Source organism: Spermophilus citellus (genome assembly GCF_964194105.1).
Source record: "Spermophilus citellus genome assembly, chromosome: 9".
NCBI classification, from domain to species: Eukaryota; Metazoa; Chordata; class Mammalia; order Rodentia; family Sciuridae; genus Spermophilus; species Spermophilus citellus.
In genome coordinates this window covers 87,729,671-87,752,602 of record NC_138191.1, presented here as the reverse complement: position 1 = coordinate 87,752,602, position 22,932 = coordinate 87,729,671, and the positions used below count along the sequence as shown (strand labels likewise).

Genomic DNA, 22,932 nt, shown 5'->3' with positions numbered 1-22,932 from the left:
CCACCCCTGCAAAAGAATTAAAATGAAATGTGAAGAATTTCTCATTACTTGGAAGAAAAAATTTCACGAGAAAAAAGAATTCAAAACAATACCTATCTATAGGTATCAAGTACAAAATGCAATGCCTTATTAAATATCTCCTTTTAAAAATGAGCTCCACATAAAAGAAGTCTACTTGCAATTTCCAAGGTAACAATCTTTTCCTTCACATTAAAGAGTAGTCCCCAAAATAAAAGAAAAATGGAGTCTTATATATAAAAGAAATAGTATTTCTTTCACATGGCCATAGTGGTGCATATATAAAGAAGTCTATCAAATTTAAATTTGAGAAAAATTAAGAGATTTATCTTATTATTACTGAAATTATTACTGAAAACTCATAAATTTTTCTTACCTTTGGTGTCAACATATTTTATGTACAACCATAGATATGAAAAACTGCTGTGTACGTGTAATAAGAATTGTAATGCATTCCGCTGTCATTTATTTTTTAAAAAAAATAAATTAAAAAAAATTTTTTTTCTTACCTAGTTCTTTGGTTTTCTCCACTTCTCTTTTTAAGAAACGTGATGAACGGGAGATACTAATGAGATTTTCAAGCTCTCTATTGCCCTCTAAAGCCTAAAAGCAAGTTATTTTAAATGAGTTAAAAAAAAATTCTCTATAAGTGAATTTTCTATGGTAAGTGACATGGAAAATATAATATAGTTTCCTTCATTAGAAAAATTTAAACTCTATGTGAGGAAATTTAACATTTTATAGTTGTTCAACTATTGTAAGCCTTATAATATATGAACAAAACTACATTAATTAAGATTAAACCATCTGTAAATTTACTATTAAATGTGAGAAAGCAAGTAATTACTAAAATATTATAGTTAAGTCATTTTAAATAAGCAGAGAAGTTCCCTTGAAAAGCAAATTAAACATATCCTTTGCAAATTCTTTACTGGATGGGATTCTGTAGTCTGGGGATTCTTTCCTATTATCTTCTTCAAATGGGGTAGCAGAAGTGTGAAAAATTCTATGCAAAAAAAAAAAGGGCAAACCTTTATATTATTTAAATTTTTCATTATTTCCATGATTTCTTCTGATGATGTCTCAACTTTAGATAGCAACACCATGAATCTATGAGTGAAAAAAATTATTTAGCAAGAGTAAGTATTTAAATGCAGTACATTATTTTCAGAGCTTTAATTCTATTTAAAGAAACTTAAGATTCAGTTTTCTAATTTGTTCTTTAGCTTTCAAAGTGGTAAAAGAAGTAAATGTTCCTCTTTCATTCTTCATTCTGTTACAAACACAATATACATTATCAACTATCCCTTTGGAGTTTCACTCTCCTCACTGAACCATGGAAGAGAAGACATAGGCTTGTTCCTTTTCCCATAATAACTTGTGAACACTAACACATTGGGTTCACTTATTTACCTTGATCTGAGTTTATGAAGAAGTGTTATCCAGTGACTTATAACAAATTAGGTTTTATAGCTTATATCTTTCACTGTGAAAAATATATGAAGGCAATTTTTAAATTTGAAAATAAAGGAAAAAAGAAAAAAATCCTCCTATAATCCTACCTTCTGAACATATTTCTAGTTTGTATTTTGGAAAAATTCTTCTAGATTAAAAAATGTTTTTTGTAAGTTTAAATTGTGCTTTCCTTCTTTCTTTTTCTTTTTCTGGGTACCATTCCCTTATCATGGGGGTTGAACTCAGGGGCACTCAACCACTAAGCCACATCCCCAGCCCTATTTTGTATTTTATTTAGAGACAGGGTCTCACTGAGTTGCTCAGCATCTCGCTTTTGCTGAGGCTTGCTTTGAACTTGCAATCCTCCTGCCTCAACCTCCTGAGCCGCTGGAATTATGGCATGCCTGGCATAAATTGTGCTTTGATAGAACATCACACATATTTTTTCTTCCACATAGTCCAAATGTCTGTAATTTTAAAGGCTATATAATAGTCTATCTAGTAAACACACTAAAGATGATTCAACCATTCCCTTATCATGGCAATTTTAGAATCTTTTCCAATTTTAAAATCCCAGAGCTGTATATGATAGTCTATATCAACATAGTATAATAGAAATACAATGCAAGCCATATATGTAATTTAGAATTTTAGTAGCCACATTAAAAGGAATAAAAATAGGTGAACTTAATTTTAGTATTTTCTGTAATTCAATACATCGTATATTACTTCAACATGTGTTCAATATAAAAAATAGACATTTTGTATTTTTTGTCTATTTTATATTCATAGTACATCTCATTTGAGACTTGCCATATTTAAAGAACTCATTAGCCATTTGGCTAGTGACTCCTGTTTCACAGAGCACAAATCATACTACTGCTTTTATGAGAAACCGAGCACTTTATTTAAATACTTATCAAGATTACATAAGTGTTTTCCATTAAAATTTTTGTTATTCAAGACAAACAGTATAGGTTAAAATTTTCATACACATTGGGTACGTTCATAATCTATATATTCAAATAAGGAATAGAGATAAGACAACATTGCAGAAGCAGAAGATTATAAGAGGGTAGTAGAATTATGTGTGATTTTTTTACCTTTAAAAAATGTATGGAAAAAATCTATGGATTTCAATTAAAAATAATTAGTCTGAGGACCCAATTGCTAAATACTGGAAGCTTAGTTTGAGAGAAGGATCACAATGGGATTCCTGCCTTTTCTAAGGAGCAAGTGGAATTATATGACTCCCACTCAGACTGGATACCTCCAGGTTCTCCTATAGGATGTCAAAACCTACTACGTGCCCTGGAGTGCAAAGCAGAGGTAAGTAAGCTACTTTGCTACAGGAAGGAATCCTTGTATCTCATATTCCTTTCCTGGGGAAACTGGAGCGGCAAAACTCTTCCACACAGTCCTTCCACACACACCATATCTTAACAGGTGGTACTCCTTGTTGACCTTTAGGGAACTGTGTAGGAAGAGTTGGATCCTGCTGGACTTGTGCAATGTAGCATCCCCAAAAGGATCTCCTAACACTATACCAAATTAAGACAATCACTGAGGAGCCAGGCCAAGCAAACTGTTTTGACAACCTTGAACTGCATGGACTGAGTTTCAATGATCTAGAGGAGTTCTTTTCAAGACATACTTGATATGTCTAAACTGCTTTTTCAGGGACAAGTTTCTCCACTGCAGGATCAAGTGGCCTAGTAGATCTCTTATTTTAATTTCCTTTCCTCTCCTCTTATTCCCTTTGCTTCTTCCTAGAGGAAGTCAACTCTTTCTACATCAATGGCAACCAAATTCCTGGAATGGTTTTATAACTGTCATTCATCTGTTAAATCTGAGAAATGCAGTATGTATGTTCTTTTCCCCGTCTTCTAAGTAGAAAAGCCTTCATAAACTTTGGAGATAAACTGCTTGCTGAGCAAATTTGGGGGGGAAGTAAGGGTGACTACTTCTTCACCCTACACAAAATGGTCTTCTTATAATCATAGTTATTACCACTTGTGATAACCAGATATTCACTGCTTACTGATATTTTTTTTTATATTTTCAAAGTATGATTCAATTCTAATTCACTGTACTGTGACAGCATTACTGTTTGCTTAAGAGTCACTCTTCAGTATCATCTCAATGATCTTCAAACATTTATTTATTTTTGAAAACTAACAATCTTTTACATTTTTTCAACTGCCTACAGAACCTATTTATTGTAGTATAACATTTCAAAGTTACTGTTGCTCTCCCTTTCAAGTTGGAGAATAATAGTGTCATCAGGGGGTGTCATTCTTGCAGAACACTATTCCATTCTTAAATAGGTTTGCCTCTGGCTGAACTGGATCAAATTATTCATCTTAAAATGATACTTTAAACTGTTCAGATATTGATAGGAGTGCATCGTCCAGATAGTTAGTGACTGCTGCCAGCTTTATGACACCTAATATTTTAACAAACAATTATAAAGATCCCAAAGTATTCATTTTTAGCATCTCGTAATTCAAAAGAGTCTGGATTGGTCCTTATGATACTTTAAAAAGAAATTATGGTCACATATGGTGGCACATGCATGTAATCCCAATATTACATGCTTATAATCCTCCTGGGGAGGATGAGGCAAGAGAATTGCAAGTTCAAAGCCAGCCTCAGCAACTTAACGAGGCCCTAATTCAATGAGACCCTGTCGCTAAATAAAATATAAAAAGGGGCCAGGGATGTGGCTCAGTGTAAAAGTGCTCCTAGGGTTCAATCCCTGGCTAAAAAAAGAAACAAAAGAAACTTATGATCCAATTGGTTTGGTACACTAAAAAGTTGTCTTAAGACTTGACATATTTGTCAGACTGCTCAGGGTAGATTCTTATGGTATGTCAACTGTGAATATCTTCTTTTCTCCTGAGAAAGCCATATGTCAAAAATTAAAATCCAGAATTCTGTCATTTTCTTCAGAGAAAGTTCTTATTATTAAGTGCACTGAAATTAGATTCTTCAGCCAAATAAAAGCCATGAGAGGCACTGGATGTAACCATTACTTATGCTTTTAGTTCTTTATTAAATTTCTGAAGAAATTCTCAAGTCATGTGTAACTTGACTTTTTCTTTCTTTTTTGGTGATACTGTGTATGGAACTCAGGCCTTCATTCATACTAGGCAAGCACTCTACTTTTGAGCCCTATCCCTTTTAAAATTTCTGGAAGACAGGATCTCACTAAGTTGCCCAGGGGTAGCCTTTAACTTCTGATCCTTCCTCCTCAGCTTCCCAAGAAGTTGGGTTACAAGCATAAGCCACAATGCCAGCCTATAACTTGATTTTTAAAACTACCATTCTATTTCAGTTCTATGTTTTCCCTATCTTGAGCATTTTCAATTATTTTCCATTCTAAGCTTTAAATTGTTTCATCATTGTGTTAGCTTTGTGTCACCATGACCAAACACCTGACAAGAACAACTTAAAGGAGGAAAAGTTTGTTTTGGCTCACAGTTTCAAAGTATTCTGTTTCTGGTCAGCCAGCTCAACTAGTCTCGGCTTGAGGAGAGGCAGAACATCATGGTGGAAAGGTGTGGTAGAAGAAAGCAATTCAGCTCAGGGCAGTCAGGGAAAGCAGAGAGAGGAAGGGGTGGCAGACAAACCCTTTCAGGGCATGACCCCAGTGACCTACTTCCTCCAACTAGGTCCCACCCCCCAGTAGTCCACTGAGGTATCAATGGATTAATCAGTGTGAAAGCTCTCATGATCCATCCAATCATTGCTCTCCTCTGAACCTTGAGGCATTGGAGACTATATTGGTAAAAACCACATGAGCTTTTAGGGACATTCCAGGTCCAAAATAAAACAGTTATTTTCCTTTTTAAAATTCCTAAGATGTATTTGGAGCTAACATTTTTTTTAAAGTGCTTTCTGAGTTCAAGGCACTCACTTAAAAAAACTCTGTAACCATTAAGCAGTAACTCCCTTTGTCCATCCCAACCAGCCTCTCTTAATTTATAGTATACTTCCTGTCTCTGAATTTGTCTAGTCTAAATATTACATATAATTGGAAACTTACAAAATTTGTCCTTATGTCTCTGCACATTTGCAAAATTCACCCATGTTGTAGCATGTTTCAGGAGTTCAATCCTTTTAATGATGAACAATATTTCATTGCATGTACATATCATATTTTGTCTATCCATTCATCCAGTGATAAACATTTGGATTGTTTTTACCTATTGGGTACTGTGAAAAATGCCTAAATGAACAAATATCTGTCTGAATCATAGTTTTCTGTTTTGGTGGATGAGGCATATACCAAAGAATTAAAACTGATTTTGGTACTGGGGATTGAATCCAGGGATGCTTAACCACTGAGCTACATCCGCAGCCTTTTTATTTTTACTTTTTAAATTTTGAGACAGAGTCTCAGTAAGTTGCTTACGGCATAAGTTGTTGGGGCCAGCATTGACCTTGTGCTCCTCCTGCCTCAGCTTCCTGAACCACTGGGATAATAGGCATGTGCCACCACATCCAACCTATTTAATTTTTTGAGGATCTGTGAGACTATTTTCTAATTTCTCCACACCCTTGCCACATTTATTATTTTCCATTGTTTGTTTGTGTAAACAGCCATCAGAGTATGTATAAAGTGGCATCTCACTGTGATTTCAATTTGCATTCTTTTAATGATTAATGATGTACAACATCTTTTCATGTGCTTATTGGTCATTTTATATAAAGAAAATGTGGTATATATGCACAATGGAATATTACTCAGCCTTAAAGAAGATTGAAATTATGGCATTTGTAGGAAAATGGATGGAGATAGAGGATATCATGCTAAGTAAAATAAACCAATCCCCAAAACCCAAATGTTTTCTCTGATTTGTGGATGCTGATCCATAGAAACTGAGGAAATCTGAGTCAGATTAGTGTATCATATCAACGCCAATTTCCTGGTTGTGATAATGTATTAAGAGTTTTGTAAGATGTATGACAGGAAACTGGGAAAAGGAAACACATGATCTGTTTTACTTCTCACAATGGCTTGTGAATCTATAATTATCTATTATGGATCAGCATCCACATATATCTATCCATATTATCTGTAATTTTCAGTGTACAAGTTTTTACCTAGATATTTTTTTCCTTTCAGATGATACTGTAAATGGAAGTGCTTCCTAATTTCCTTTTCAAATTGTTCATTACAGTGTATAGAAATTTTTCTGTGTTGTTCTTTTATCTTGAAATTTTGCTGATATAGTTTGTTAGCCAGTAAGTATCTTCTTGTGCATTCTTCATGCTTTCCTACATATTGGATCATGTCATTTGCAAAGAGAAATAATTTTAATTCTTCCTTTCCAATTTATATGCCCTTCCTTTCTCCTTTCTTTACTTCCCCCCTTTATTCCTCATCTCCTACCTATCTAATTGCTCTGGCTAGAATTTCCAGTATGATATTGAATACCAGTGTCCAAAGTGGGTGTCCTTGTTTTGTTTCTGATCCTTTTTTATTAAACTTATTTTTTTAGGTGTAGTTGGACACAATACCTTTATTTTATTTATTTTTATGTGGTGCTGAGGATCGAACCCAGGGCCTCGCATGTGCTAGATGAGCGCTCTACCACTGAGCTACAACCCCAGCCCTTGTTTCTGATCTTAGGCCTTTAAATCCTCCATGTCAAAAATTTTAAACAGTTGAAAACAAGTCTCTTTTAAACATTGGTTGCCTCTTAGCCTTTGCTTACCTAAGAATTCAGGCATAACTATGTTTTTATCCTAAGTTTTGATAACATTCTCAACTAACTTATTCCTTAAGACCCTCATTTATGCAGAAAGTGATCTATAAGTCAATATTCCTGTTGAATGATTAAATACTTAAAATTCAGTGAAGAGAAACTCAGAATACCAACCAGTGATTACTTGTCACAATTAAGCTGACTACATTAAAAATAGGTATAACAGCCGGGCGCTGCAGAAACACTTGTAATCCCAGAGGCTTGGGAGGCTGAGGCAGGAGGATTGAAAGTTCAAAGCTAGCCTCAGTAAAAAGCGAGGCACTACAAATGTCTTCTTTGATATAAGGAGAGCAACTAAGAACAGAATAGAGAGGAAGAACATGAGAAGATCACCACTAAACAGGGATGAGAGGGGGGAGGGAAAGAGAGAGAGAAGGGAAATTGCATGGTAAAGGAAGGAGACCCTCATTGTTACACAAAATTACATTTAAGAGGAAGTGAGGGGAAAGGGGGAAAAAAAAACAAGAGAGAGAAATGAATTACAGTAGATGGGGTAGGGAGAGAAGACGGGAAGGGAGGGGATGGGAGAGGAGGGAAGGGGAGAGGAGGGGGGATAGTAGAGGTTAGGAAAGGCAGCAGAATACAACATACACTAGTATGGCAGTAGGTAAAAAAGTGGATGTGTAACCGATGTGAATCTGCATTATGTATATAGGGTAAAAATGGGAGTTCATAATCCGCTTGAATCAAATGTATGAAATATGATATGTCAAGAACTTTGTAATGTTTTGAACAACTAATAAAAAAAAAAGCGAGGCACTAAGCAACTCAGTGAGACCCTGTCTCCTAAATAAAATACAAAATAGGGCTGGGGATGTGGCTCAGTGGGCAAGTGTCCAAGTTCAATTCCTAGGACCCTCCCCCAAAGAAGCAACACTAACCAAAAATCAGTACTGGCATAACTCCTTACTATTTTAAAGGTTTTATTTGGATTAGCACAAATACAAAAAAAAAAAAAATACACCTAAAAAAGATATTCTTCTGCTTACAAGTGAATAAAACAGAGATTAAAAGTAAGTCCTGAAAAACAGGAGGGATTCTTGTGGTACTAGAACTGTTCTGTATCTTGATTGTGATGGTGGATACAATAACCGACATGTTATGAAACTGTACAGAACTAAATACACACACAAATGAGTTTATGTAAAACTGAGGCAATCTGAGTAAGACTAGTGTATCATGTCAATGCCAATTTCCTGATTGTGATATGTACTAGAGTTTTATAAGATGTTATGTCAGGAAACTGGGAAAAGGAAACACATTATCTCTGTTTTACTTCTCACAATGGCTTGTGAATCTGTAATTATCTGAAAATAAAGTTTAATGAAAATAAACCTTACAGAAGGATAGTCATCATTATTATGTTTTCACAGCAGTGCCAGCAACAGCAGCAAATTGGCAAGGAAAAGACAAACCAATGGCAGTAAATTATATATTTTCCTTGCAAAACATAAAGACTATAGAAGTTCACATAAAATATTAATGTGTAGGTGTTTGTTTACAAATGGGCTGTATTGACATGCCACTAACTGCTTGTTTCTAAAAAATAATAATAATAAAAAATCTAGAACACACAACTGTGTTTTCCTTTTGGGAGACTTCAACATTTAAAATTCTCCAAGTTAATACAGAGCCACATCCCCAGCCTTGCAAGCAATTTTTGAATGAAGTGATTTGACTATATATCGCTAATTTAAAGTCAAAAAAGCCCACAAACAGGGGCTGGGGTTGTGGATCAGCAGTAGAGCACTCACCTTGTATGTGCGAGGCCCTGGGTTTGATCCTTAGCACCACACAAAAATAAATAAATAAAATAAAGGTATTGTGTCCAAGTACAACTAAAAAATAAAATTTAAAAAAGCCCACAAATAAATGTTGAATGCTTAGAAAGTTTGGTTTTGGCAGTGCCACAAATATAGGAGTTCTGGAACTATTTTGTGTGTTGTAGGGTTAAGCAAATGTGCAAATATTTTGCTGTTCTTAGAAGACAGATTTGTTTGAGAATAGATAGAAATATGAAAAGGGGAAAAGGAACAACAACAACAAAAAACCTGTATCACTATGAACCCATGAATCTAAGGCCAATTAGCGAAAGGCCAACTAATAAATGTAGGAATGACGGAGTTTGAAAATCACCACTGTGCAACCACTATGCAATAACTGGAATTCTTCAAATAATTTTAATTTTATTGTAAGACAATACTCTTATACAGAAGTACTATGAATAATTATTAGCCTTCAAAAATAAATTTACTTAGAAACTTATTTTGATGTCATTTTTCTTTACTTTCATCAGAACCATTTACTGAGTTCTCCCATCAGAAAATAGATGATTCTATTCTGAGTGACTAAGAATGTATTTTAGAAGCACCCTAACTGGGCTGGGGTGTGGCTCAGTGGTAGAGTGCTCACCTAGCATGCATGAGGCACTGGGTTCGATCCTCAGCACCACATAAATGTAAATTAAAGATACTATGTCCACCTAAAACTTAAGAATAAATATTTTAAAAAAGCACCCTAACTTTCTAAATTATAGTTCAAAGATCTGGTTTTATTGAAGAACTAGCTAGATATATCTAAAAGTCTTGCTGCTGGCCATCATAACACCACATGTTATTCTAATAATTTATTTATGTGTATACTTTCCATTCTAGAAAATAAGCTCCTCAAGGAACAAAACAGATTTTATTAATCTGTGTAGCCCTAGCACCTGGCACAATATTTGGCATCAATATACAATATATATTTGTTGAATAAAAGTATAAAGCATCATTTAATTTGTTTTCTCAAAATTTGATCATTACTAATCTGGAGATCATAAACTGAGACCTATCTTTCTTGTACTGTACGTATCAAAGACCTACGAAAAAACCAAGCATCAGAAGTAACCAAGCCTAAGAGACATTTATACATGTTTTGTTGATAGTATCAAGTAATAGTTTAAATAATCCACTTTTCCCCACACTTTTAATTCCATGAGCTACTCAAAATTCTGTGAAAAGGGGTGGGGAGACGGGATTTGAACAGTCATTAAATATGTTTGGGAAAATGCTGAAAATCACAAGTTGAATAGGACTCAAGAATTTAAGTAACCCAATAATCTTCAACAGGGGACTATGTGGCTCTCTAGGGAACATCTGGCAATGTCTAGTGTGGGGAGCCATTCTGACACGTGATTGGGTGACTCCCGTTAAGGGCCTGAGGCACTCTGGCTGTGTCGGAGTTATCCCGACCCTTTCCTGATGAGAGAGCCCATCCGTGTGGGGGTGTGCATAACCACTGACCCTGGAGACCCAATCACTGACCCTGACCTTGGAGTGCAGCCCCCCCTCAACCTCCATTGGATGGAATTCTCCCCTGAATCTCTTGTCCCCCCAAATAAAAGGCTACTCCCCGGCGTGTTCGCTCTCTCTCTCTCCTGCTAGCCCAGAGTAATCCTCGCTGCCCTGCTGGGCAGCTTGAGGCGGGAGCCAGGGAGGCGAGCCGTCTCGGACCTAGCAATATAAAATAAGGTACTGTCTGTGTGTTTTATTTTGATCTCTTCTAACTAACTTAATGCCAGAACCTCATTAATGAAACCACTGCGCAGGCCGCGTGGTAGAATTGGCGCCCACGAGGGGGGCATTCTGAATTAGTTAGATTGAGTGGGAGCGTGCGCTAAAAAGATTAAGGGAAAGAATATAAAGAGAAAATAAGGAATAAAGAAATAAAGAGATAAAGAGAAAGGAAGATAAGGAATGAAGAGAAAAATAAGGAAGAGGTGACATTTGGGTCACAAAAGTACAGGGAGATATTGAAGGAAAGAGACGTTAATTTACTTAAAATGGGAAATTCTACTTCTTCAGATAAGGAAATGTATCTAACTATTTTAGACAGTATAATTAATCAGAAAGGAAAACAGATAAAGAAAGCTCAGTTACTACAATTCTTAAAGATTGTAGGTGAATATTGTCCTTGGTTTTGTGACCAAGAGTCTCCAAATTTACTTACTTGGGAGAAATTAAGAAGGAAAAAAGTTTGTCTTTTTAAAAATAGGGGCCAGAATTCAAGACCCCCTGAAGACCTTTTGAAAGGCATTCAAGGAGCTGTTAAGTCTATTCAAATGGAAAATCAGCCTGAGGCTAAGTTAATTTCCTTTCGTTTGAAAACAAAGGCACTAAGGACCAAGGTTAGAAATGTGAACTTAGACTCGCAGCCCCATGCAGAGGATTCAAATAACGCGGATCAGCCCGCTTTCTCACCGCCGGCATTTCCTCCTGGCGGGAGCCCGGGAATTCCAGGGGAGGTCGCACAATGTGACGTCATCGCGCCGGCCATGGGGGCCGCCATCTTTAGATTTACCGGAGCAAAACAAACAGTTTCCATGCCGACCATGGGGGCCGCCATCTTTAATTTTACCGGAGCGGAACCACAGTTTCCGTACAAACCCCTAATGATTTTCAAGGCTTTTAAGAGAGATATTTCAGCCTATGGGATCATTACAGCCAGGACTTCCCTCCCCCACAGCCATTCCTTTAGATTATAGCTTGATGGTAATAGATTTAAAAGACTGTTTTTTCTCTATAAGGTTACATCCTAAAGATTGTAAAAAATTTGCTTTCACTGTCCCAACAATTAATTTTAAGGAACCTGTTAAAAGATACTGTTGGAAGGTGCTTCCTCAGGGAATGCGTAATAGCCCTACACTGTGCCAAAAACATGTTGACCAGGCAATAGATCCCATTAGAAATAGGTTCCCTGATGCCTATATTATTCATTTTATGGATGATATACTATTGGCTCATATTAATCCAGAAGTACTTTCAAAAATTTTTACTCAGTTAGAGACTTCACTTACAACAATGGCTTTAAGTATAGCTCCTCAAAAAATTCAAAAGGTATCTCCTTTTCAATATCTAGGTCAGATAATTCAAGGGAGTACAATCCGTCCTCAAAATCTTCAGATAAGAGTTAAGGAGTTACGTACCCTTAATGATTTTCAAAAATTATTAGGAGATATTAACTGGCTAAGACCATCTTTAAAGTTAACTACTTCTGAGTTAAGTCCTTTATTTCAGATATTACAAGGAAATCCTTCTCCAACCTCTCCATGTCAACTAACTTTGGAGGCCAAAGCAGCCTTAAGGAAAGTGGAAATTGCAATTAAAAACGCACAGCTTACTAGAATAGATCCTAAAGAAATAATGTATTTATTAATATTTCCAACTGAACATACCCCAACAGGAGCCATATGGCAAAGATTAGGAGTTATTGAATGGATCTATTTATCTCACTCCCCTCAAAGAACATTAATTCCTTTTCATGATTCTATAGCTCAATTAGTAATTAAGGGTAGGACTAGGATTTTACAATTAATTGGATCTGAGCCTGATATCATAATTATTCCATTTTCTGTTCAACAGACTAATTGGCTTTTTCAAACTTCCAGCTCCTGGCAGATAGCTTTTGCAGATTTTCCTGGGCAGATAGATAGCCATTATCCTCGTGATAAGATTATACAATTTGCATCATTAACATCACTTATTTTTCCAAAGATTGTACGTTCTCATCCAATAGAGGGAGCTTTATCGGTGTTCACGGATGGTTCCAACTCTGGTAAGGCAGGTTTCTTCAGCCGTGTTCACACAGAGGTAATACAAACTTCTTATACTTCTGCTCAAAGGGCAGAGCTCCAAGCTCTGATTTGTGCCTTAGATTATTTTTCAAATGAGCCTATTAATATCTATTCTGACAGCTTATATGCAGTCGGAGTTACCAAAAATATTGAAACCTCAGTTATTGGCTTTACTTCATCACAGGAGTTATTTGAATTATTTCATAATTTACAAAAGACAGTGCTAATGCGAAAATACCCATGTTTCATTGGACATATCCGTGCGCATACTGACCTTCCCGGACCTTTGGTTACAGGTAATGATAAAATTGATAAATTAGTAGCTTTTTGTCAACAGATGTCTTCGTATGACTGTGCACTAGCTTCCCATTCCTTGCATCATCAAAATGCTTCTAGCTTATGTAAAAAATTTAGTATTACCAGAGAACAAGCTCGTCAGATTGTAAGCCAATGCCCTAAGTGTGTTATTCACACTCCATCTCTGCCATCAGGGGTATATCCCCGTGGATTAAAACCAAATCAGATATGGCAAATGGATGTAACTCATATTCCTCAATTTGGTAAACAATGTTATGTGCATGTCATAGTGGACACTTATTCTAGATTTATTTTTGCCACAGCACGTACTAAGGAAAATACTCAACATGTAATTTCTCATTGCTTAGCAGCTTTTTCCGTTTTAGGGTGCCCTATGCAGATTAAAACAGATAATGCTCCACCTTATGTAAGCTCTTCTTTTCAACAATTTTGCCAAGAGTTTCAAATTAATCATAAAACAGAAATTCCTTATAACCCCCAAGGTCAAGCCATTGTAGAACGAGCTCATTTATCTATTAAGCTTCAATTACAAAAATTGAAAAGGGGGAATAAGATAATGACTCCCCAAAATAGCCTTAATCATGCCTTGTTTGTTTTAAATTTTTTAAACTGTGACGCAGAAGGTCACACTGCTGCTGAGAGGCAAATGTCTCCCTCAGTGACAGGCCCTTTAGGCAGAGTTCTGTGGAAAGATTTACAGACTGGTCAATGGAAGGGGCCGGATCCGGTAATAACATGGGGCCGAGGGCATGCTTGTATTTTTCCAGAAGGTGCTTTTCGTCCTATTTGGGTGCCTGAACGTGCTATCAGACATGGAGGAAATAGAACCCAGACTCAAGCGACTGAGGATCGACCCGGAGGAGCCACAACCCAGAAGGAGGAGATATCGGAAAAAGATGAAGAAAAACCAGATTGAACCAGCCGAGAAGCTGATTTCATGGAAAGATGTGAAGAAACTGACAACCCAGGCCTCCCAAATACTTCGACGCCTAGGAAAGAACAGGACACCAGTCTTGATGGTAGCGACAGTAATTGCCCTACTGGGCTGTCAGGTAAAAGGGAATCAAGTAGACACTTATTGGACATATTTCCCAGATCCACCCCTGGTACACCCAGCTGTGTGGACTGGAGAATCTATTCCAGTATTTACTAATGACTCATTCATGATGGGAGGATTTACAGATACTCATATTACTCCCAATCATGTGACTAGATTTAATTATTCTGGCTACAGTGCCCAATTGCCTTTATGTTGGTCACATGATAAACATGCTGGCTGTCTGAAAGTATCATTTGAAGAAAAGACAGCGATTGGTAAACCTAGACTGACAAATAATTCTATTTATGGAGACTTAAAACCTAATACTAGATCAGTAATTAAGATGGGACTTTCCCATAACAAGCCAGTCATTTCTGCAAAACCTCCACCGGTACCCCACTGTCCAAATAGTTCTATAATTGAAATTGGCACCTTTCCTAAATGGATGGATTATGTAAATACCTTTCCTGTACAACATAAGGTGTCTAAAGCTGGTGGGTATATTTTAGACTGGTCTCCAAAAATTGATAAGAGACAATTACGAAGAAATTCTGCTATGACACCTGCAGGATTTGTTAGTAATATTTTGACTTATAGTGAAGGAGGTATTCAAAAAGATATTTGGCATTTAATTGCTGCCTCAGAATATTTACATTTTACAGATAAACCTTTACCAAAATTTGTCGGCAAGAACTGTAAAGAGGGATCTTGCTATGGCCTAAGAGCCTGTGTCCAATCTCCTTATGTTTTAATTATTGGAAATGTAAAAGTTAAATGGATAGATGACAGATATTTTGTTACTTGTAATAAGTGCAACCTAACTAATTGTATTTCTAGGTATAATGGAGGAAAAGGAGTGCTGATACTTCATCAGCTCTCTTTTGTTTTATTACCTGCTAATATTTCAGAGCCATGGTATGCTGATGCTGGTTTACAAGTCTTACAGCAGATTCATGCCCAGCTAACAAGACCTAAACGTGCTATTGGAGTCATAATTGTTGGTGTCTTAGCACTAGTCCCATTTATTGCCTCAACTGTCTCTGCATCTCTGACATTGTCTCAGAATATTCAGCATGCAAAATTTCTTAATAATTTAGCTCAAAATACTTCCAAGGCTCTGCATAATCAAGTAAATATTGATGAAAGGATTGAGACTAAGTTAAACGCCTTAGAGGCGACTGTTATAAACATTGGTAATGAACTTTCAGCCTTAAAATTTAAGGAAAGGCTTAAATGCCATGCTAATTATAAGTATGTATGTGTTACAGCTGCCAAGTACAATGCTTCTCTCTGGGATTGGGAGAAGGTTAAAAACCATTTATTAGGTATTTGGCAAAATAGTAATAATAGCTTGGATATTCTGGAACTTCATCACCATATCCAAGACATTCAGAATAATAGAGCTGATTTTTCAGATCCTTCTTCCTTGGCTAACCAAATATTGAAGGAGTTAAATGGATTCAACCCTGGAAATATTCTTAAACACTCCGCTTGATACCTTATTGGATTATTCTCTTTGCTGTTAATTCTCTTTTGTATTGTAACTATAGGATGGCGAGTCTTCCAATCAAGAATCTGGGGACTCCAGAGAGTGAACCGCCGCCTCATTGTTAAGAATAGAAAGGGGGAATATGTGGGGAGCCATTCTGACACGTGATTGGGTGACTCCCGTTAAGGGCCTGAGGCACTCTGGCTGTGTCGGAGTTATCCCGACCCTTTCCTGATGAGAGAGCCCATCCGTGTGGGGGTGTGCGTAACCACTGACCCTGGAGACCCAATCACTGACCCTGACCTTGGAGTGCAGCCCCCCCTCAACCTTCATTGGATGGAATTCTCCCCTGAATCTCTTGTCCCCCCAAATAAAAGGCTACTCCCCGGCGTGTTCGCTCTCTCTCTCTCCTGCTAGCCCAGAGTAATCCTCGCTGCTCTGCTGGGCGGCTTGAGGCGGGAGCCAGGGAGGCGAGCCGTCTCGGACCTAGCAATATAAAATAAGGTACTGTCTGTGTGTTTTATTTTGATCTCTTCTAACTAACTTAATGCCAGAACCTCATTAATGAAACCACTGCGCAGGCCGCGTGGTAGAGTCTAGAGACACTTTAATTATGACAAATACTGATGAGAGGGATGCTGGTGCACATCCCATAATGCATAGGACAGCCTCTACCACAAAGAATTACCCAACCCAAATGTCAATAGTGTTTAGGTTGAGAAACCCTGAAGTAATCTAATGTATTAAACTTCTTTTGGCAGTAAAAGACTCAATATAGACCTATTTAACTTTAAGGCAAAAAAAGGGATTTATGGGAGGAATACTAGTGTATCTCCCAAATAATAAGATTCACCAAGGCTTCAGGATAACTAGAAGAAATGAAAAGACAAATGGAACTCTCTCACTTCTCTTGTCTCCGGTTATGGCTTCTTTCTGACACACTCTTGCAAACCTGTTTCTTCTATGTGGTGAAGAACATGGCTCCCACTAACAGCTTTGCTTGAAGATCATTATCTGAGAAACAGTTACACTCTTCCTTCTTCCAACTCTATAAATCCTGCAGAATAACTAATTGACTGGGTTTTGTGAGTGGGTATAGGCTAGATGCCCACCCCTGGATAAAATCAACAGTCCAGGGAGTGAAGTCATGTTGAAATTTTGTAGTCTGGCAATAAAGGGCCACATTACTAGAATGGGATGAAGAGTAATTTTAAAATTACCAGTGAGTTTCTTTTTATGAAAAGAAGTTTTAAAATAGTGCAATTTATCAATTTTCTCATGAAAAGCTGTCTTACATTTTCCTCTAAAATTTTTACTCTTTGTACCTTTCATATTCATACCTACAATGCATCCAGAATTGATTTTTACGTGTAGTATGAGGTGAGAGTCCAGATCCAATTTCCCCCACATTATTAGTCAATTGACTAATGGTATCTTTTATGGGAGATATCAGATATTTAGGCAAAAAACAAACAAACAAACAAAAACCTCTTGTAGAAAAAGGAACATATATAGAGTAACCCATCTAAATAACATTATTCTTTAAAACATCTTACTTCCTTAATTTTCATCTAATGTTATGGAACATCTTTAAAGGACCTCTTTTTATCTGAACAGACTGACTTGGAGAGGAAGATATGGTATCAACTGTTGTACCAAAGAAGTTCTCATAATAAAATGGCATTCCTATTATACATGGGTTTCTCCTGAGATTGATTAGCACTGGTTAATCTTTTATGCCTCAGTTTCTAAATATGTACACTGAGGACCAAATACCATATCAATAATGACTCAAAGGCACTGAAGCCTCATGAACATCTAGAAATAGGTACCTTGCTTCTTTTTTTTCCATTTTTTCTTGCTTACATGATATTTTGCAGAGGAAAAAAATATGAATAGGAATACTGCAAAAACAAAACACAAAATGTTATGATCATTTAAAACTATCTCATAAATTTAGTTTAATTTCAGATTTTTTAAAAAAATTCAGGTCTTGGCTGAGCATGGTGGTACATGCCTATAATCCCAGAGGCTTGGGAGGCTAAGGTAGGAGGATCACAAATTCAAAGCCTAAGGTGCAAAGCAATAAGGCTGGACCCTATTTCTAAATAAAATACAAAAAAAAAAAAGTTGGGGATGTGTGAGTGCTCCTGAGTTCAATCCCCAAAACCTCCCCTTCAAATCAAGTCTTTAGAGAGGTTTTTAAAAATAATAATAATAAAAAATTCAGAACAGTAGGAAAAGAACCCATTGCTAAAATTAACTCCCTGACAAGGTCTCAATAATATTATTTAAAAAATGAAAAAAATTAAAATGTATTTTATATATTTAAGAAAATCTGATTATAGTTAAATTCACTAATTCTAATACCAAATCACAGAATTATCAATATACATAAGTAATGGGGATTTTTGAAACAGATACTGAAATAAAAAAATAAAATAAATAGAAATTGCTAAGTGATCCATAACCAAGGTTCTTCCCTTGGTATCTGAAAGCACACTTCCATTAAAACTATTAAAAAAAATTCAAGTTCTAGGCAAATTGATAGGTTCAGAAGAAGAAAGAAATGGAAGCAAACTATAAAAAGCTGGAACAGTTTAAGTAGAGCGATTCAGGAAGAAATTCAGCAGGCAGGTTTAGCGTGCTTACATGGTATAATCACTTTTGTCCAGAGACACTTCCTCTTTCACTGCATTCTTTTACTTCTAAGTTCTTTATATTTTATATAATTGTATCAGAAATCCATTTGGTTTGCCAGGCAACAGTTTTCAAATACAATATTATCCCTTGTTCATAACTGCTACTTGCTTTCACTGTATATCCTTTTGTACAACTTTTTGTTATGTACATATGTTGCCTACTTTTCAAAAAAATAAATAATTTAAATAAAAAAACAAAGCTTTCCTCTTAATATAGTGGAGATCAGTTTCACTGAGGAAATGAAAACTTTTGAGTTGGGGAAAAAGAGTGGTAATTTATAACAAAAATATTTGTGGGGTATGGAAGATGGGAAGATGAAAATAGTTGGAGCCGGTGAGAACATGGCTAGGAAAACAATTTCTAAAAGCAAAAGAGGCATAAAGAGGTATCATGATAGATGTAGTAGATTCCAAACAATGAAACTTCTCTGAAGAGACTCTTTCCTTCATCCACATAATAGTTTAATTGGCATTCAGTATTTATGTCTTTTAATCTAGACTTCTACTGATTAATACTATAGTTCAATTACTTTATAAAGTAAATAGACTTGTGATCTTACCTGGGGTTATAACTACAAATTATAATACTCTGCATGGAAAATGCATCTGAGTCCCACACAAATGACTGAGAAAACATTTTTAAACATAATGAATTTATAAGTTGAGGAAGGCTTATTAACTTACATTATAAGACTAGGAGCTCCTAGTTAGAAAAACTTTATTTTCCCCATCTTTACCCTGCCGTCTCCAACATAAGGAATGGCATTGAAATGGTAAATGAGTTGAACATATGAACTACTTTGACATTTTAATCTCCTGTTCTGCTTACTTCAATCTTTCCAGGAAAATATAAATATAATTTCCAGGATACACAGGCAACAGTCTTCTGCAGCCTTCATTCAAAGGTACCACTGGCAGGCCAATATAAAAATAGTTGGTTGCTGGCATATAAAGGTTCTGAGTTCCTCTAGATCCTCACTCTACCAGCTTCACTGTATTCCTAGCTCCATCTTGAACCAGCTATGTGTTTAGCATTCTGTTCCCAAGCAATTTATTACTTCTCTGTACATGTAAATTTGAAATGGGTGTTTTCCTTAGTTTTACCCTAAACTGGTGTATTATACATCAGTTGGCAGAATGGGGCTTGATAAGTATTAAAATTAAGGCATTATATATCACTATACTATGAGCACCTCAAAACATATCACAAGTTTTTTTTTTTAAGGAAGAATACTTCATGAACATTGTATAATTTGGTAGATTTCATTCCTCATGCCCTCTCTTCCTACGCTCTTGATCCCATTCCTTTACTCTATTGGTTTCCCTTCTATTTTTGTGAGATTCCCTTTTTTTTTATTCCTCTCCCATTTGGAGAAATGAACTTTACCAAATTATGCAATGTCCATGTACAAATATATCACAATGAATCTCATATATAATTACAATGCACAAATCAATATATTAGTAATAGAAGGGAGATCAGTAGTGCACAGCAAGTAGATCAGGGGCAGGGAGGAGAGAAGGAAAAGACAAAGTACTGGGAAATGAGAGTGATCAAATTAAATTCTGTGTGTATATGAATTTGGCATAATAAATCCCACTATTATATATAATTATAATATAACCAATAAAAATTACCAAGACATTTATTACTATAAAAAAGAAAGAATCCTTCAGCTCAGGTATAAACTATTAATTTCTATAAATAAATGATTGCTCTTAAATTGTATGAAACCTCAAAAACAATAAACTTACGTATCATTGTCTTTTACTGTAGATTCCTTTCTTTCAGGTAAACTGAGGTGATTCAATTTTTTTCTCTTTCCTATATATATGAAATAAAGAAAAGAACAAAGTTGAGAGAGAAACTATCAATTTTTAAATAGAGTTTAGATTGCCAAATTTTAAATAGAAAATAAAATTGTGGACAAATAAAAGGGAGATGAGAGCAGAAAAAGTGTCTTATTTTGGTTTTTCCATTTCCTATTCTCATAATTTTTTGTACATGATAACATTGTATTGGAAAAATAATCTTTTGAATAGAATTTCCATTGAGGTTTGATATATTAATAAGAAAACTATGTATATCCAATTTGATAATATAATTAGGTTAAAACAATACACTTTCTAAATAATGGATAAGTATTAATACTTAATTATTAATATTAATTAATATTAATATTTCATTAAGTATTTTAATCAAAGATACCTTTTTTTTTAAAAGGTACTAGGGACTGAACCCAGAGGGTCTTAACGACTGAGCCACATTCCCCAGACCCTTTTTTGTATCTTATTTAGAGACGGCATCTCACCAAATTTCTTAGGGCCTTGATAAATTGCTGAGACAGCCCTTGAACTCCTGCCTCAGCCTCTGGAGCCGCTAGGATTACAGGCATGTACCACTGTGCCTGGCCAAAGATACATATTAAGGTTTCCAGAGTGTGCATTATTTCACTCCTATTGTTTTCTTAACGTTAACAAGGGATTGTTGATACTTAAGAAAACAGTTAAATTCCTAATAATATAACAGTAGAATAAATATGACTATAGGGATAAAAGAACCTATTTATTTAACATGTGCATAATGTACAATGTGATGTTTTATTAATATATACATTGTGGGATTGCTAACTTAAGCTAATTAATGTATCTATTACCTCACATACTTATCATGGTTTTGTGGCCAGAACATTTAAAATCTCCTCAGCAATTTTCAAGTATACAATTCATTGTTACTTACTATAGTTATCATATTATATACAACAGATCTCCTAAACTTATTCCTCCAATCTAACTGACCAATATCTTTCCATTTCTCCCATCCCCACAATCAGACCTTGGTAACTTCCCCTCTAGTCTCTGCTCTATGAGTTTGACCTTTCAGATTCTACTTATTAAGATCATGCACTGTTTTTCTGTGCCTGAATTATTCATTTAACATGTCCCCCAGGTTAATCCATGTTGTGGCAAATGGCAGGATATCTCCATATTACACCGTGTGTGTGTGTGTGTGTGTGTGTGTGTGTGTGTGTACTGCATTTTCCTTATCTATTCATTGCTGATGTACATTTAGGTTAAGTCCATATCTTGGTTACTGAATATCGTTAAAATGAATACACGAATGCACATATATCTCTTTGATACACTGATTTCATATCTTTTGAATATATATACCTAGTAGTAAGTCTATGAGGTCATATGGTAGTTCTATACTTTTTTTTGAGGACCCAAATCTTTAAATGCATATTCATTTATAAATACTTGGAAAGATCTTTATATAGGTTGAGCATCTTTAGTCTGAAAATCTAAAATGCTCCAAAAACCTAAAACTTTTTGAATACAGAATTTTCATATTAGGTATGTTCAGCAAAGTAACTATGCAAATATTCCAAAACCTCAAAAACTCTAAAAGACACTCAACCTGTAGCACCTACTAAAGCATATCATTTGTTAAAAGTATTTATTTTAGATAACAATAAAAGAAGTAAATGATTACATCTCAGTATGCAATGAAATGAATAACACACTTTTTGCTACCAATGAAAGTCAACTATTTTCCAATGTATAATTGGAGACCCCCTCCTCATTCTACATATTTTTATGTAGTTCCATTTGTTCAACAACTGGCACTGCAGTTATTATTAACTCAATGTTTCTATTATTTTACTAAGAATCATTTAATACAATGTACCATGAAAAACTCCTCACACTCTCCCAAAAGAAATATATAATTTAAAATCTTCTAGAAGTGAAATGAAAAAAAGTAGTATATCAGTAAAAGGGTTTTCTAGTTACTTTAATAATTACTTATTTCATTTCATTCTATTTTTTAAAAAAGACGATTAACATATCCAAAAAGTACATGGAGTCTATATGACATTTGTCTTGCTAGATACATATATAAGTTAACAAAAGTTGTGTTCTTAAGTTCCTTTAAGTGTAGTTTCACAAAACATTGGTGGTCAATCCACTATCACTCAATCAGGACTACATTCAGAATTGTATTTGAAGTTTCTGGCAAGGCTCTAGGGAGTACATTCTCTAATTAGTGAAAACAGCCTTCAATAGATCACAAGGTTTGGAAGCACAACTAATGATGAAAATAATGGCTAACACATAGTATTTATTAGGATCAAATACTGTTTCAAATATATATATATATATATATATATATATAAAATAACTAATTAATTTGCACAATAACTCTGAGGTAGTCACTCTTTTATGGGTGAGATAGTTAGTGAGTCTGGCATTCAAGCCTCAATAACAAAAAAAGCCAAGAGTTGAGGAAAACCTTTATCTACAGAGGTTCAAGTAATTTGTCTAAGGTGCTCACATACTAGTTTCTAACATTTTTCTGAAAGAGTTACTTGTAGGCCAAGTTGGAGATCTGTAGGCTAAAAGGTGATTAGGCATCTTAATATGATTCTGCTTTCCATTTTTGCTTTCTTTTTTTCCCTCTCTCTCTTTTTTGTTCCTGTGTACAGTTTGTGCACGCACATGTGGTACTGGGGACTGAGCCC

At 35.4% G+C, this 22,932-nt stretch overlaps 1 protein-coding gene across 1 annotated transcript in view; it reads right to left on the bottom strand.

Annotated features, from left to right (window-relative positions):
* Nucleotides 1-22,932, bottom strand: part of ITGB3BP (integrin subunit beta 3 binding protein) — a 57,653-nt gene that overhangs the window by 11,869 nt on the left and 22,852 nt on the right. The window contains exons 4-6 of the mRNA XM_081305686.1: nucleotides 20,165-20,234; nucleotides 1,050-1,128; nucleotides 528-621 (exon numbers count right to left, since the gene is read on the bottom strand). Of these exons, the coding sequence (XP_081161812.1) occupies nucleotides 528-621; nucleotides 1,050-1,128; nucleotides 20,165-20,234 (243 nt within the window). The remainder of the gene's footprint in view (nucleotides 1-527; nucleotides 622-1,049; nucleotides 1,129-20,164; nucleotides 20,235-22,932) is intronic.